Raw genomic sequence first — 14,209 nt, forward strand, 5'->3', positions numbered from 1 at the left:
TGCTGCTGATTCAATAGGGAAAGCGTTAGCTAGGGCATTGTTCTGTGTCCACAGACTCATCTGCTGTAAGGACAGCGTTCTGACAGCACCCCAAAAAGCCCTTTTCAGGGCTGGTACATCAGTCTGCTTTTTTTTAAATATATATATATTGCAGTTGCCTGGCTGCCCGTGTGTGAGAGGCTGCAGGCTCAGTCAAAGACAGCACTGTGTGCACTGCACACCATTCATACAGGGTGTGTGTCACGGAATGTGTACAGGTAACAAGGCAAAGCAACATGTATAAACGACTCGCTGAATCCAAAAACTAAGGAACCAAGGGAGACCCCTGCAGAAGACCTGGCACTTTCCCTGGCTGCTCAGCCTATGCAAAGATCCTAATGGTGGAGGTTTGCATATCCACGAACCTTGACTATAAAGCCCTGAGCACCCTACAATAGTGAGGGGACACGACCACCGGCTCCCTACACAAGACACGGAGGGAGTCAGGGTCACCTGGGATCCAGCAAACAGATATTAACAGATAAAGGTACACTTAGCTTTGAAGCAAACAGGAGGACAGACCAGCATGCACACACACTCCAGGAAGTAGTATAAGCCGCCCAGAAAAGCATTCTGGGGAGGCATTTAAAGGGAAGCAATTAACACATGACAGCTGAGAGAGGCTGACGAGAGGAGGAGCTGAATACCACAACACAGAAATTCAAGGAGGAGGTTCTGAAAGGCCTCTGTCAGAGCTTCTCATCTGTCTGGTTGTGACAGTACCCCTCCCTCTACGAGTGGACTCCGGACACTCAGGACCCACCTTCTCAGGATGGGACCTATGGAAAGCCCTGATGAGACGAGAGGCCTTAATGTCAGTCACTGGGACCCACATCCTCTACTCAGGACCATACCCCTCCCACTGAACAAGGTACTGAAGAGAACCGCGGAGAAGACGAGAATCCACAATCCTAGATATCTGAAATTCAAGATTCCCATCAACCATAATCGGAGGAGGAGGCAAAGGCGAGGGTACAATGGGTTGAACATAAGGTTTCAATAAGGACTTATGAAAAACATTATGGATCTTCCAAGTCTGAGGAAGATCAAGACGGTATGCAACAGGATTGATGACAGACAGGATTTTGTAAGGCCCAATAAACCTAGGACCCAACTTCCAGGAGGGAACCTTCAATTTGATATTCTTGGTAGACAACCACACCAGATCACCAACATTCAGGTCCGGACCAAGCACACGTCTCTTATCAGCCACACGCTTATATCTCTCACTCATGCTCTTTAAATTATCTTGAATCTTTTGCCAAATAGATGACAAAGACGAGGAGAATCTGTCCTCATCAGGTAAACCAGAAGACCCCTCTCCCGAGAAAGTCCCAAACTGTGGATGAAACCCATATGCACCAAAAAATGGTGACTTATCAGAGGACTCCTGACGACGGTTATTTAAAGCAAACTCAGCAAGAGACAAAAAAGAACACCAATCCTCTTGATTCTCCGCCACAAAACAACGCAGATATGTCTCCAGATTCTGATTGACGCGCTCTGTCTGGCCATTCGACTGCGGGTGGAAAGCAGAAGAGAATGACAACCGAACCCCCAAGCGAGAACAGAAAGCCTTCCAGAATCTGGAAACAAACTGCGTGCCCCTATCAGAGACTATGTCTGAAGGAATACCGTGCAATTTGACAATGTGATCAACAAATGCCTGCGCCAGCGTCTTAGCATTGGGCAAACCAGGAAAAGGGATGAAATGCACCATTTTGCTAAAACGGTCCACCACCACCAGAATCACAGTCTTCCCCGAGGAACGAGGCAGGTCTGTGATAAAGTCCATGGACAGATGTGTCCAAGGACGGGAAGGAATGGGTAAGGGAAGGAGAGGACCTGATGGCCGTGAATGAGGGACTTTGGCACGAGTGCAAGTCTCGCAGGCTGCCACAAAACCCTCAACCGACTTACGAAGCGCAGGCCACCAGAATCTCCGAGCGATGAGATCCAGTGTGGCTCTTACCCCCGGGTGCCCAGCAAGGACCGTATCGTGGTGTTCTTTAAAAATCTTGTGTCTTAAAGCGAGAGGCACAAACAACCTCCCAGGAGGACAAAGATCAGGAGCCTCTGACTGGGCTGCCTGCACCTCTGCCTCCAATTCAGGAAAAAGAGCAGAGACCACCACACCTTCAGCCAAAATGGGAACCGGGTCTTCAAAATTCCCGCCTCCCGGAAAACAACGTGACAGGGCATCTGCCTTCACATTCTTAACTCCAGGGCGGAACGTGACAACAAAATTAAACCTAGAAAAGAACAACGACCATCTGGCCTGTCTCGGGTTCAGACGCTTGGCTGACTCCAAGTAGGCCAGATTTTTATGGTCAGTAAATACGGTAATAGGGTGTCTGGCTCCCTCTAGCCAATGGCGCCATTCCTCAAAAGCCAACTTGATGGCCAACAATTCCCTATCTCCCACATCGTAATTTCTCTCTGCGGAGGAGAGTTTTCTTGAGAAAAAGGCACACGGTCGCCAATTGGCAGGAGAGGAACCCTGAGACAAGACCGCCCCCACACCCACCTCAGAAGCATCAACCTCAACTATGAAGGGTAACGAAACATCAGGTTGCACCAAGATGGGAGCGGAAGCAAAACTCTCCTTGATATCAGAAAAAGCCTTACGCGCCTCTACTGACCAAGAAGAAAAATCTACCCCCTTTCTGGTCATATCAGTGAGTGGTTTAACAATAGAAGAATAATTCAAAATGAACTTCCTGTAATAATTGGCAAAGCCCAAAAAACGCATCAGCGCCTTTTGATTCTCAGGAAGCTCCCACTCAAGCACAGCGCGGACCTTCTCGGGGTCCATGCGAAAACCAGAAGCGGAGAGAAGAAACCCCAGAAATTGAATTTCTGGAACCGCAAACACACATTTTTCCAGTTTCGCATATAATTTATTCTCCCGCAGGATGAGCAAGACCTGACGTAAATGTTCCTTATGAGTTTTGAAATCGGGAGAAAAAATCAAAATGTCATCCAAATACACCAATACAAATTTTCCCATCAAATGATAAAAAATGCTGTTCACGAAATGCTGAAAAACGGCTGGGGCATTCATCAAACCAAAAGGCATAACCAAATTCTCAAAATGGCCCTCAGGGGTATTGAAGGCCGTCTTCCATTCGTCCCCTTCTCTGACCCTGACCAGGTTGTATGCCCCTCTTAAATCTAATTTGGAAAAGACTTTAGCCCCAACAACCTGGTTAAATAGATCCGGGATCAGAGGAAGCGGATAAGGGTCACGAATTGTGATATTGTTCAGCTCCCTGAAATCCAGACAAGGTCTTAAAGAACCATCTTTTTTCTTAACAAAGAAAAAACCAGCGGCAACAGGTGACTTTGAGGGTCGTATGTGTCCCTTTCTCAGACTCTCAGAGATATAAGCACGCATAGCGATCCTCTCAGGTTGGGAAAGATTGTATAAACGAGATTTAGGCAGCTTGGCGTCTGGGATGAGATTAATAGGGCAATCGTACTCCCTGTGCGGGGGCAAATCCTGAACTCCACTCTCAGAGAAGACATCCGAAAATTCAGAGAGAAAAGATGGTACAGTCTTAGTAGCAACCTCAGAAACAGATGTCGTGAGGCAATTCTCTCTGCAAAAGTCACTCCAACCATTTATTTGCCTCGCTTGCCAATCAATGGTGGGGTTATGTTTAGTGAGCCAGGGTAGCCCCAACACTAGAGGAGTCGGCAAACCGCTAAGGACGAAACATGACACATCCTCAACATGAGCATCACTCACAATTAAACGGATATTGTGAACTATGCCCTTTAATGACTTCTGAGAAAGTGGAGCGGAATCGATAGCAAACACAGGAATATCCTTTCTCAAAGCGCACACCTGGAAACCATGAGTTATCGCAAAGTGATTATCAATGAGATTGACCGCTGCTCCACTATCCACAAAAATCTCACAAAAAATGTTCTTGCTCTCTAGCGCCACCCTAGCCGGCAGGACAAAACGGGAACTACAAGCAAACGGAAAATCTTCAATCTCCGCCTCAATCCTGCCAAAAGTAACAGACGGAACATTTTTCAATGATTTTTTCCTCTTTGTTTCTTTATTATACCCAGAGAACTGCCTGAATCTCCTAGAGGGACAAATATTTGCCAAATGATTAATACCTCCACAACAAAAACAAACCCTCCCATGCGGGCTGAATCTTCTATTGTCAGAAGCAATCAACCCCAGCTGCATGGGCTCCTGCTCAGAAGGGGCTGACAGCGACTGAGACCCCTGCGCACAGAATGGGACCGCTGCACAGTCCTGGGACCGAGTATGACAGGAAGGAGAGATCTCTCCTCTCTCTCTAAGACGCCTGTCAATACGAACGGCCTGAGACATAGCAGAGTCCAAAGAAATAGGCCTTTCATGAAAGGCAAATGCATCTTTCAATTCCTCTGAAAGACCATGGCAAAATTGACTTCGGAGTTCAGCATCATTCCAACCAGTATCAGCTGCCCAACTCCGAAATTCTGAGCAGTATATTTCTGCGGATTGTTTACCCTGGCATAGGAGACGTAGTCTAGACTCCGCCAGAGCAATACGATCCGGATCATCATATATCTGACCCAGGGCTAAAAAGAATTCATCCACTGAACGGAGAGGCCGTGCCCCCTCCGGCAGCGAAAAGGCCCAAGGACTGAGCGTTACCCCTGAGCAGCGATATAATGATCCCCACCCTCCGTTCCTCATCACCAGAAGAATGGGGAAGAAGGCGAAAATGGAGTTTGCAAGCCTCTCTAAAACGCACAAAATTCTCACTACCCCCGGAGAACGTATCCGGGAGCGAGATCTTAGGCTCAGAACAAGCTCCATGAACGCAAGCTGAACCGGTCACTTGAAGCTGAGAAAAAGTCTTACGGAGGTCAGCTACCTCCAATGAAAGACCCTGGAAGCGTTCAGCCAAAAGTGAAACCGGATCCATGCTTAAGACGGTTTTGGCGGCTTATAATGTCACGGAATGTGTACAGGTAACAAGGCAAAGCAACATGTATAAACGACTCGCTGAATCCAAAAACTAAGGAACCAAGGGAGACCCCTGCAGAAGACCTGGCACTTTCCCTGGCTGCTCAGCCTATGCAAAGATCCTAATGGTGGAGGTTTGCATATCCACGAACCTTGACTATAAAGCCCTGAGCACCCTACAATAGTGAGGGGACACGACCACCGGCTCCCTACACAAGACACGGAGGGAGTCAGGGTCACCTGGGATCCAGCAAACAGATATTAACAGATAAAGGTACACTTAGCTTTGAAGCAAACAGGAGGACAGACCAGCATGCACACACACTCCAGGAAGTAGTATAAGCCGCCCAGAAAAGCATTCTGGGGAGGCATTTAAAGGGAAGCAATTAACACATGACAGCTGAGAGAGGCTGACGAGAGGAGGAGCTGAATACCACAACACAGAAATTCAAGGAGGAGGTTCTGAAAGGCCTCTGTCAGAGCTTCTCAGCTGTCTGGTTGTGACAGTGTGACAGAAAATACCTTGCAGATAAAAAATAATTATATTTAATATTTTTCTGTGACATAATCACATTTGCAATCCTGTGTGTGTCAGGCCCACACATACTGTATACTGCTAGTGGCTAGGCCTGCACTCATACCGTTACAGGGTGTCATTCACTCAAATACCTTGCAGATAATAAAAATTCTATTTAAAAATTTTCTGTGATCTAATCACATTTGCAAGCCCGTGTGTGTCAGGCCCACACATACTGTATTGTGCCCACTGGCTAGTGGCTAGGCCTGCACTCATACCGTTACAGGGTGTCATTCACCTAAATACCTTGCAGAAAAAAAAAATAATTTAAAATTTTTCTGTGATCTAATCACATTTGTAAGCCCATGTGCATCAGGCCCACACATTCTGTATTGTGCCCACTGGCTAGTGTCTAGGCCTGCACTCATACCGTTAAAGGGTGTCATTCGCCCAAATACCTTGGTGTCAGATACAAGTGAAGTGGTTGTTGATGATGACGATGTGTCCGTGGATGCCACGTGGGTGCCTGCTCGAAGAGAAGAAGAAGAGGGGGAAAGTTCAGAAGGGGAGACAGAGAGAAGGAGGAGACGAGTTGGAAGCAGGGAGAGGTCGTCGCAAGGAGCTAGTGGCACAGTCAGACAGCATGTATCGGCACCCGGGGTCAGCCAGACAGCATGCCAATCAACGCATTGTCTCTGCCTCTGACAACAGCGATGCCATTTGCAACCTGTGCCAAAAGAAACTGAGTTGTGGGAAATCCAACACCCACCTAGGTACAACTGCTTTGCGAAGGCACATGATCGCACATCACAAACGCCTATGGGATCAACACATGATGACGAGTAGAAGCAGCACACAAGCTCAAAGCCACCATCCTCCTCCTGGTCCAGCATCTTCAGCCACGTCAACCACTGCTGTCCTCCTTGCCCCCTCTCAACCACCCGCCACTCCGCCTCTCACCTTGAGCAGTTTCATCTCATCTGCTCACAGTTAGGTGTCTGTAAAGGAAATGTTTGAGCGTAAGAAGCCAATGTCACAGAGTCACCCCCTTGCCCGGCGTCTGACAGCTGGCTTGATGGAACTCTTAGCCTGCCAGCTTTTACCATACCAGCTGGTGGAGTCTGAGGCCTTCAAAAAATTTGTCGCTATTGGGACACCACAGTGGAAGGTACCCGGACGAATTTTTTTTTTCTAATAAGGCAATCCCAAACCTCTACTCAGTGATTGAAAAGGAAGTCATGGCATCTCTGGCATACAGTGTTGGGGCAAGGGTCCATCTGACCACTGATACCTGGTCTGCAAAGCACGGTCAGGGCAGGTACATCACCTACTGCGCATTGGGTCAACCTGCTGACGGCTGCCAAGCATGGAATGCGTGGCTCTGCAGCGGAGTTGGTGACACCGCCACGACTTTCAGGCAGGCCTACTGCCACCTCCTCTACTCCTCCTACTCCATCCTCTTCCATAACCTCCTCGGCTGAGTCCTCTTCTGCTGCGGCGTCTGGCTGCACATCAACTGAATCCCCCCAGCTCCCCAGGGGCTATTCCACATCCCGGTTGACTTGCCTGAAAGCAGAGAGCCACACCGGACCAGCACTCCTGTCCACCCTGAACGCACAGGTGGATCAGTGGCTGACCCCGCACCAACTGGAGATCGGGAAAGTGGTGTGTGACAGTGGAAGCAATTTGTTGGCGGCATTGAATTTGGGCAAGTTGTCACATGTACAGTGCATGGCACATGTGTTGAATCTCATCGTACAACGCTTTGTGTCTAAGTACCCAGGCTTACAGGATGTCCTCAAGCAGGCCAGGAAGGTGTGTGGCCATTTCAGGCGTTCCTACACAGCCATGGCTCACTTTTCAGACATTCAGCGCCGAAACCACATGCCACCTAATATTCGACCACCTGCTCCAGCAAGAAAAAGCCGTCAACGAGTATTTGTATGACCGAGGTGCTAGGACAGCCTCTGCGGAGCTGGGAATTTATTTGCCACGTTACTGGACGCTCATGCGCAATGCCTGTAGGATCATGCGTCCTTTTGAGGAGGTGACAAACCTAGTCAGTCGCACCGAAGGCACCATCAGCGACCTCATCCCATTTGTTTTCTTCCTGGAGCGTGCCCTGCGAAGAGTGCTGGATCAGGCTGTAGATGAGCATGAAGAGGAAGAGTTGTGGTCACCATCACCACCAGAAACAGCCTTGTCATCATCGCTTGCCGGACCTGCGGCAACGCTGCAAGAGGAGTATGAGGAAGAGGAGTCAGAGGAGGAATGTGGCTTTGAGGAGGAGGAAGACCAACCACAGCAGGCATCCCAGGGTGCTCGTTGTTGTCACCTATCTGGGACCCGTGGTGTTGTACGTGGCTGGGGGGAAGAACAGACCGTCAATGACATCAGTGAGGAGGAGGAACGGGAAATGAGTAGCTCGGCATCCAACCTTGTGCAAATGGGGTCTTTCATGCTGTCATGTCTGTTGAGGGACCCTCGTATAAAAAGTATGAAGGAGAACGACCTGTACTGGGTGGCCACGCTACTAGACCCCCGGTATAAGCAGAAAGTGGCGGAAATGTTACCAAATTACCGGAAGTAAGAAAGGATGCAGCAGTTCAAAACCAAACTAAAAAATATGCTTTACACAGCTTATAAGGGGGATATCACAGCACAACGGGAATCTAACAGGGGAAGAGGTGAAAGTAATCCTCCTCCTACCACGACCACGGTGGCAAGGACAGGACGCTTTACAGATGTGTTGTTGATGGAGGACATGCAGAGCTTTTTCAGTCCTACACATCGCCACAGCCCTTCGGGATCCAGCCTTAGAGAACGACTCGACCGACAGGTGGCAGACTACCTCACCTTAACTGCAGATATTGACACTCTGAGGAGCGATGAACCCCTTGACTACTGGGTGTGCAGGCTTGACCTGTGGCCTGAGCTATCCCAGTTTGCGATAGAACTTCTGGCCTGCCCCGCTTCAAGTGTCCTGTCAGAAAGGACCTTCAGTGCAGCAGGAGGCATTGTCACTGACAAAAGAAGTCGCCTCGGTCAAAAAAGTGTTGATTACCTCACCTTCATTAAGATGAATGAGGCATGGATCCCGAAGGGACTGACAGTAGGGGATACGTTTAACTAACAAAAGGCCTGATGACATGCCTTGGCCTCAAAATGGTCCCCACGCTGCTGTATTTAATGTCTGCATACCGGATGACTTTCGTGAATTCTCCGCCACCAACTAGGGTTTAAGCCGCAATGTTTTAGTCACCTTTCTGCCTTGAAAACATCAATTTCTCCGTCCGCTGCTACAACAGCGGCTGCAACAGTAACATTATTTTTCAGGCATGTGTACATGCCTCATTGTTCTGGCCTCTGGTGCTGCACTGTGGCTGCAAAAACAAAAAAAAAAAAAAAGGCACATACAAGTGTCAATTCCCCTTTCGTGATCGTTACCTTGTTGTGGTGAAGGGGCTTGCGTATCACAATGAAGCGATCATCACCTCTATGAGTGTGTTGGCAATGTTGCCACACCCCAGATGATAAGGCCGTTGCTTCATTATGATCAGACCAAAAGCGATCGGGACGGCCGGATGTTTTTTCGTAGAAAAAACTTAAATATTTTTATTTTATTTTTAAGTTGTATGCGTGGGTTTTTAATACATAAAATAAAAAAATCATAATAAAGTCTCTTAATAGTTTATTAGAAATAATGCAGACAATTAAAAAAATCCCCATCAATTCCAATACAAATCAAGTACAAAGCTCAGAACTAAATTATTCCAGGATGTCGTAATGGTTCGTTAATTCGACAATGGTTAATCAATTCGACACACGTCCCGGATAGGGGATGTAACAGGGATTAAACTGATAGGAATAGTACTAGTTAAGACACCACTCATATAGGGTGTCACAGCACATTGCTCCGTGCACGCGCAGTGCCCCAACTAGGGAGTAAGAGGACCGACCAAGCTGCTTTTTCCATCTTCCGGTTCCTAAAATCAATTCAGTTTCGTGTAGCAGAGTTTGGTCTGTCACTGTGAAGGCAGTCGAAGGTACCCGGCCAAAATTTTTTTTCACAAAGGGCAATCCCACCCTGATATGGGACGTAACAGGGATTAAACTGATGAGAATAGTACTACAGAAAATAGCACTCATATCGGGTGTGACAGTAAATTGCACGGCGCAGACGCAGTGACCGTGGCATGGATTCAAACAAAGGGGAGGGAGCCAGCGTTTTTTTAACCATCTCCCCGTTCGAAAAATCAATTTAATAAATGGACCCCAGATTGGGGATGTCACGTAACAGGGATTAAACTGATGAGAATAGTACTACAGAAAATACCACTCATATCGGGTGTGACAGTAAATTGCACGGCGCAGACGCAGTGACCGTGGCGTGGATTCAAACAAAGGGGAGGGAGCCAGCGTTTTTTTAACCATCTTCCCGTTCGAAAAATCAATTTAATAAATGGACCCCAGATTGGGGATGTCACGTAACAGGGATTAAACTGATGAGAATAGTACTACAGAAAATAGCACTCATATCGGGTGTGACAGTAAATTGCACGGTGCAGACGCAGTGACCGTAGCGTGGATTCAAACAAAGGGGAGGGAGCCAGCAATTTTTTAACCATCTCCCCGTTCGAAAAATCTATTTAATAAATGGACCCCAGATTGGGGACGTAACAGGGATTAAACTGATGAAAAGAGAGAACTACAGGAAATACCACTCATATCGGGTGGGACAGTAAATTGCACGGCGCAGACGCAGTGACCGTGGCGTGGATGCAAAGAAAGGGGAGGGAGCCAGCATTTTTTTAACCATCTCCCCGTTCGAAAAATCAATTTAATAAATGGACCCCAGATTGGGGATGTCACGTAACAGGGATTAAACTGATGAGAATAGTACTACAGAAAATACCACTCATATCGGGTGTGACAGTAAATTGCACGGCGCAGACGCAGTGACCGTGGCATGGATTCAAACAAAGGGGAGGGAGCCAGCATTTTTTTAACCATCTCCCCGTTCGAAAAATCTATTTAATAAATGGACCCCAGATTGGGGATGTCACGTAACAGGGATTAAACTGATGAGAATAGTACTACAGAAAATAGCACTCATATCGGGTGTGACAGTAAATTGCACGGCGCAGACGCAGTGACCGTGGCGTGGATTCAAACAAAGGGGAGGGAGCCAGCGTTTTTTTAACCATCTTCCCGTTCGAAAAATCAATTTAATAAATGGACCCCAGATTGGGGATGTCACGTAACAGGGATTAAACTGATGAGAATAGTACTACAGAAAATAGCACTCATATCGGGTGTGACAGTAAATTGCACGGTGCAGACGCAGTGACCGTAGCGTGGATTCAAACAAAGGGGAGGGAGCCAGCAATTTTTTAACCATCTCCCCGTTCGAAAAATCTATTTAATAAATGGACCCCAGATTGGGGACGTAACAGGGATTAAACTGATGAGAAGAGAGAACTACAGGAAATACCACTCATATCGGGTGGGACAGTAAATTGCACGGCGCAGACGCAGTGACCGTGGCGTGGATGCAAAGAAAGGGGAGGGAGCCAGCATTTTTTTAACCATCTCCCCGTTCGAAAAATCTATTTAATAAATGGACCCCAGATTGGGGATGTCACGTAACAGGGATTAAACTGATGAGAATAGTACTACAGAAAATACCACTCATATCGGGTGTGACAGTAAATTGCACGGCGCAGACGCAGTGACCGTGGCGTGGATTCAAACAAAGTGGAGGGAGCCAGCGTTTTTTTAACCATCTCCCCGTACAAAAAAATCAATTTAATAAATGGACCCCAGATTGGGGATGTCACGTAACAGGGATTAAACTGATGAGAATAGTACTACAGAAAATACCACTCATATCGGGTGTGACAGTAAATTGCACGGCGCAGACGCAGTGACCGTGGCGTGGATTCAAACAAAGGGGAGGGAGCCAGCGGTTTTTTAACCATCTCCCCGTTCGAAAAATCAATTCAATTCACCTTTCCGGAACCCTTGGTATTGTACGTGGCTGGGTGGAGGAAGAAACCTTCAATGACATCAACGGGACATGGCTAGCTTGGTATCCAACCCTGTGCAAATGGGAAGTTTGCGGTTCGGCAAATGGACTGTTTCAGGTGGTTTGCGGTGCATTAAAAGGGGAGTTTGGTCTGTCAATGTCTGTGAAGCGGGCGTAACCCTTACACTACGTGATCGATACAACATCATACCTGATCGTATACACACACTGGATGTTTTAAACCACGTTGTTCAAAAAAAAATTGGATTGTTAGGTGATTTATGCCCTTTATGGATTAAAATCCAACTCTGCGTCAACTGTGTAATTTTCCATGGGAGTTTTGCCATGGATCCCCCTCCGGCATGCCACAGTCCAGGTGTTAGTCCCCTTGAAACAACTTTTCCATCACTATTGTGGCCAGAAAGAGTCCCTGTGGGTTTTAAAATTCGCCTGCCTATAGAAGTCAATGGCGGTTCGCCCGGTTCGCCCGTTCGCGAACATTTGTAGAAATTCGCGTTCGCCGTTCGCGAACGGAAAATTTAATGTTCGCGACATCTCTACATAGTAGCACCAGCTTGAGAAATGGCATTCAAATTGGGCTGAAACATTACTTGATATGTATCTTATCCTGAAGGTGGTGGATTTTCAATAAAACCATTTCTAATTGCATGACATTCCTGTGTGCTTTCCCTTCCCTATGATAAATGTTTGGATACTTCAATCCTGTGGCAGGAAGGATTACCTGGGGATCGTGCGCCAGCCACTAAGGATGGCAGACAGTGCAGTATCATCTGGGTGAAGCTGTATGAATGGACACAATATGACAATGGTTAAGGTGCAGACTATGCAGAGTAGTTTTATCGGTTGTTTCATGACAGGTTGTTCATTTATACTATCATCCTGTGCACAGTATATGAATATTTGTGTTTATATTACAGGGATTCGGGGGACACTGTTACTATAACAGTCCTGCGAGGTACTTCGGTAAATATGGATCTGTTTCACATTTTTGTATATTGTTAGATCAGTGCATTGTTGTGTTGCTAATGACATTACAAATAAAAACTACTGATGTGTAGCAAAACAATAAAAAAGAAACTTGTATTATAAGTCAAATTTACATTTTAACATGATGATGCAGCACATATCCTAGTTTATGCTGTACCACTATTCACTATCAAAGTTCCAATATATGTTGATGCCTATGAGTGTAGAATCCAATCCCAGATTCTTATCCCAAATGCACAGTTGTTTCACCTTGTAGCCAAACAATCGGTTTCCAGAGGCTGGTGCACTCACGTACACCTGCACCCTAGAGAGAAGTTATAACACAATAGTGAAGTTCCACCAGGTAGTTCCACAATTCGCAGTTTTATTCTACTTACAAAAAGGACATAAAATTTCAGCCTTTAAAATCAATATATCCTCATCACAGAAAGTCCACCCGTCCCAGGTTTCGCCAGTCCAGCTATTTATTGGTCCTAAATACTGCACCTGTGAGAGAGGATACCATCGAACCTGACGAAGCTAGACTGGGGAAACCCGGGTCGGGTGGACTTTCTTTGATGAGGATATATTTAAAGGCTGAAATTTTATGTCCTTTTTGTAAGTAGAATAAAACTGCGAATTGTGGAACTACCTGGTGGAACTTCACTATTGTGTTATAACTTCTCTCTAGGGTGCAGGTGTACGTGAGTGCACCAGCCTCTGGAAACCGATTGTTTGGCTACAAGGTGAAACAACTGTGCATTTGGGATAAGAATCTGGGATTGGAATTCTACACTCATAGGCATCAACATATATTGGAACTTTGACTGTGAAGCGAACTTTACCCACGTCGCTTGGTGGATCTGTAGCGCCGATAAGTAACCACAAAGATCAGAGACTGTTTGACCACTATTCACTATACCAGGGGTACTTAAGTACTGTTTATAAAGGTCCACATACCTGGGTCTGCCGCCGGATGTTTTTCTAGCAATAAGCAACACCTTTAATCCTACCCAATCCCCTTAGGGCTTCAACACTTTAAGAATGTCACAATAGTGATGCCTCATAGTGCCTCTCCCAAGAAAGAAATTATGCCCCATAGTGCCCCTCAAGCAGTATGGTGCCCCTTTAATGCCTTCCACAGAGTTTGATACCCCTGTAATTCCTCCACTCATAGTATGATGCCCTCATAATGCCTCCCCTCACAGTATGATGCCCCCTTACTTTCCCTCATGCAGAATGATGCTTCTAAGTGGCCTACTCACAGTAGGATGTCCGTCCCTTAAGTGGCCCCCACACACAATGATGCCCCTTGCGTGCCTTCCTCACAAAGTGATGCTCCATTAAGTGTCCTCCCTCAAAAAATGATACCCCTTTAAGTGGCTCTCACACCATATGATTCCCTCTTAAGTGTCCCCTCACAGTATGCTGTCCCCTTAAGTGGCTCACTCACAGTAATGCCCTCTCAAGTGCTCTTAACAGTAATTCCCCTTAAGTATCCCCCCCCCCCCACAGTTTGATGCCCTCTTAAATGCTCCCTCACGGCGATGCCCTTTTAAGAGCCCCCTGACAGTGATGCCCCCTTAAGTGGCACTGCCACACAATATGATGACCTCCTAAATGCCCCCTCAGAAAGATGCCCTCTTAAGTCCCCCTCTCG

The 14,209-nt window shown here is 46.9% G+C and overlaps 1 protein-coding gene across 3 annotated transcripts in view; it reads left to right on the forward strand.

Annotated features, from left to right (window-relative positions):
• Positions 1-14,209, forward strand: part of FRMPD1 (FERM and PDZ domain containing 1) — a 194,352-nt gene that overhangs the window by 135,507 nt on the left and 44,636 nt on the right. For all 3 annotated transcript variants that reach the window (XM_044270938.1, XM_044270929.1, XM_044270948.1), the window contains one exon: positions 12,501-12,546. In XM_044270938.1, the coding sequence (XP_044126873.1) occupies positions 12,501-12,546 (46 nt within the window). The remainder of the gene's footprint in view (positions 1-12,500; positions 12,547-14,209) is intronic.

Source organism: Bufo gargarizans, chromosome 1, assembly GCF_014858855.1.
Source record: "Bufo gargarizans isolate SCDJY-AF-19 chromosome 1, ASM1485885v1, whole genome shotgun sequence".
Classification (NCBI taxonomy): domain Eukaryota; kingdom Metazoa; phylum Chordata; class Amphibia; order Anura; family Bufonidae; genus Bufo; species Bufo gargarizans.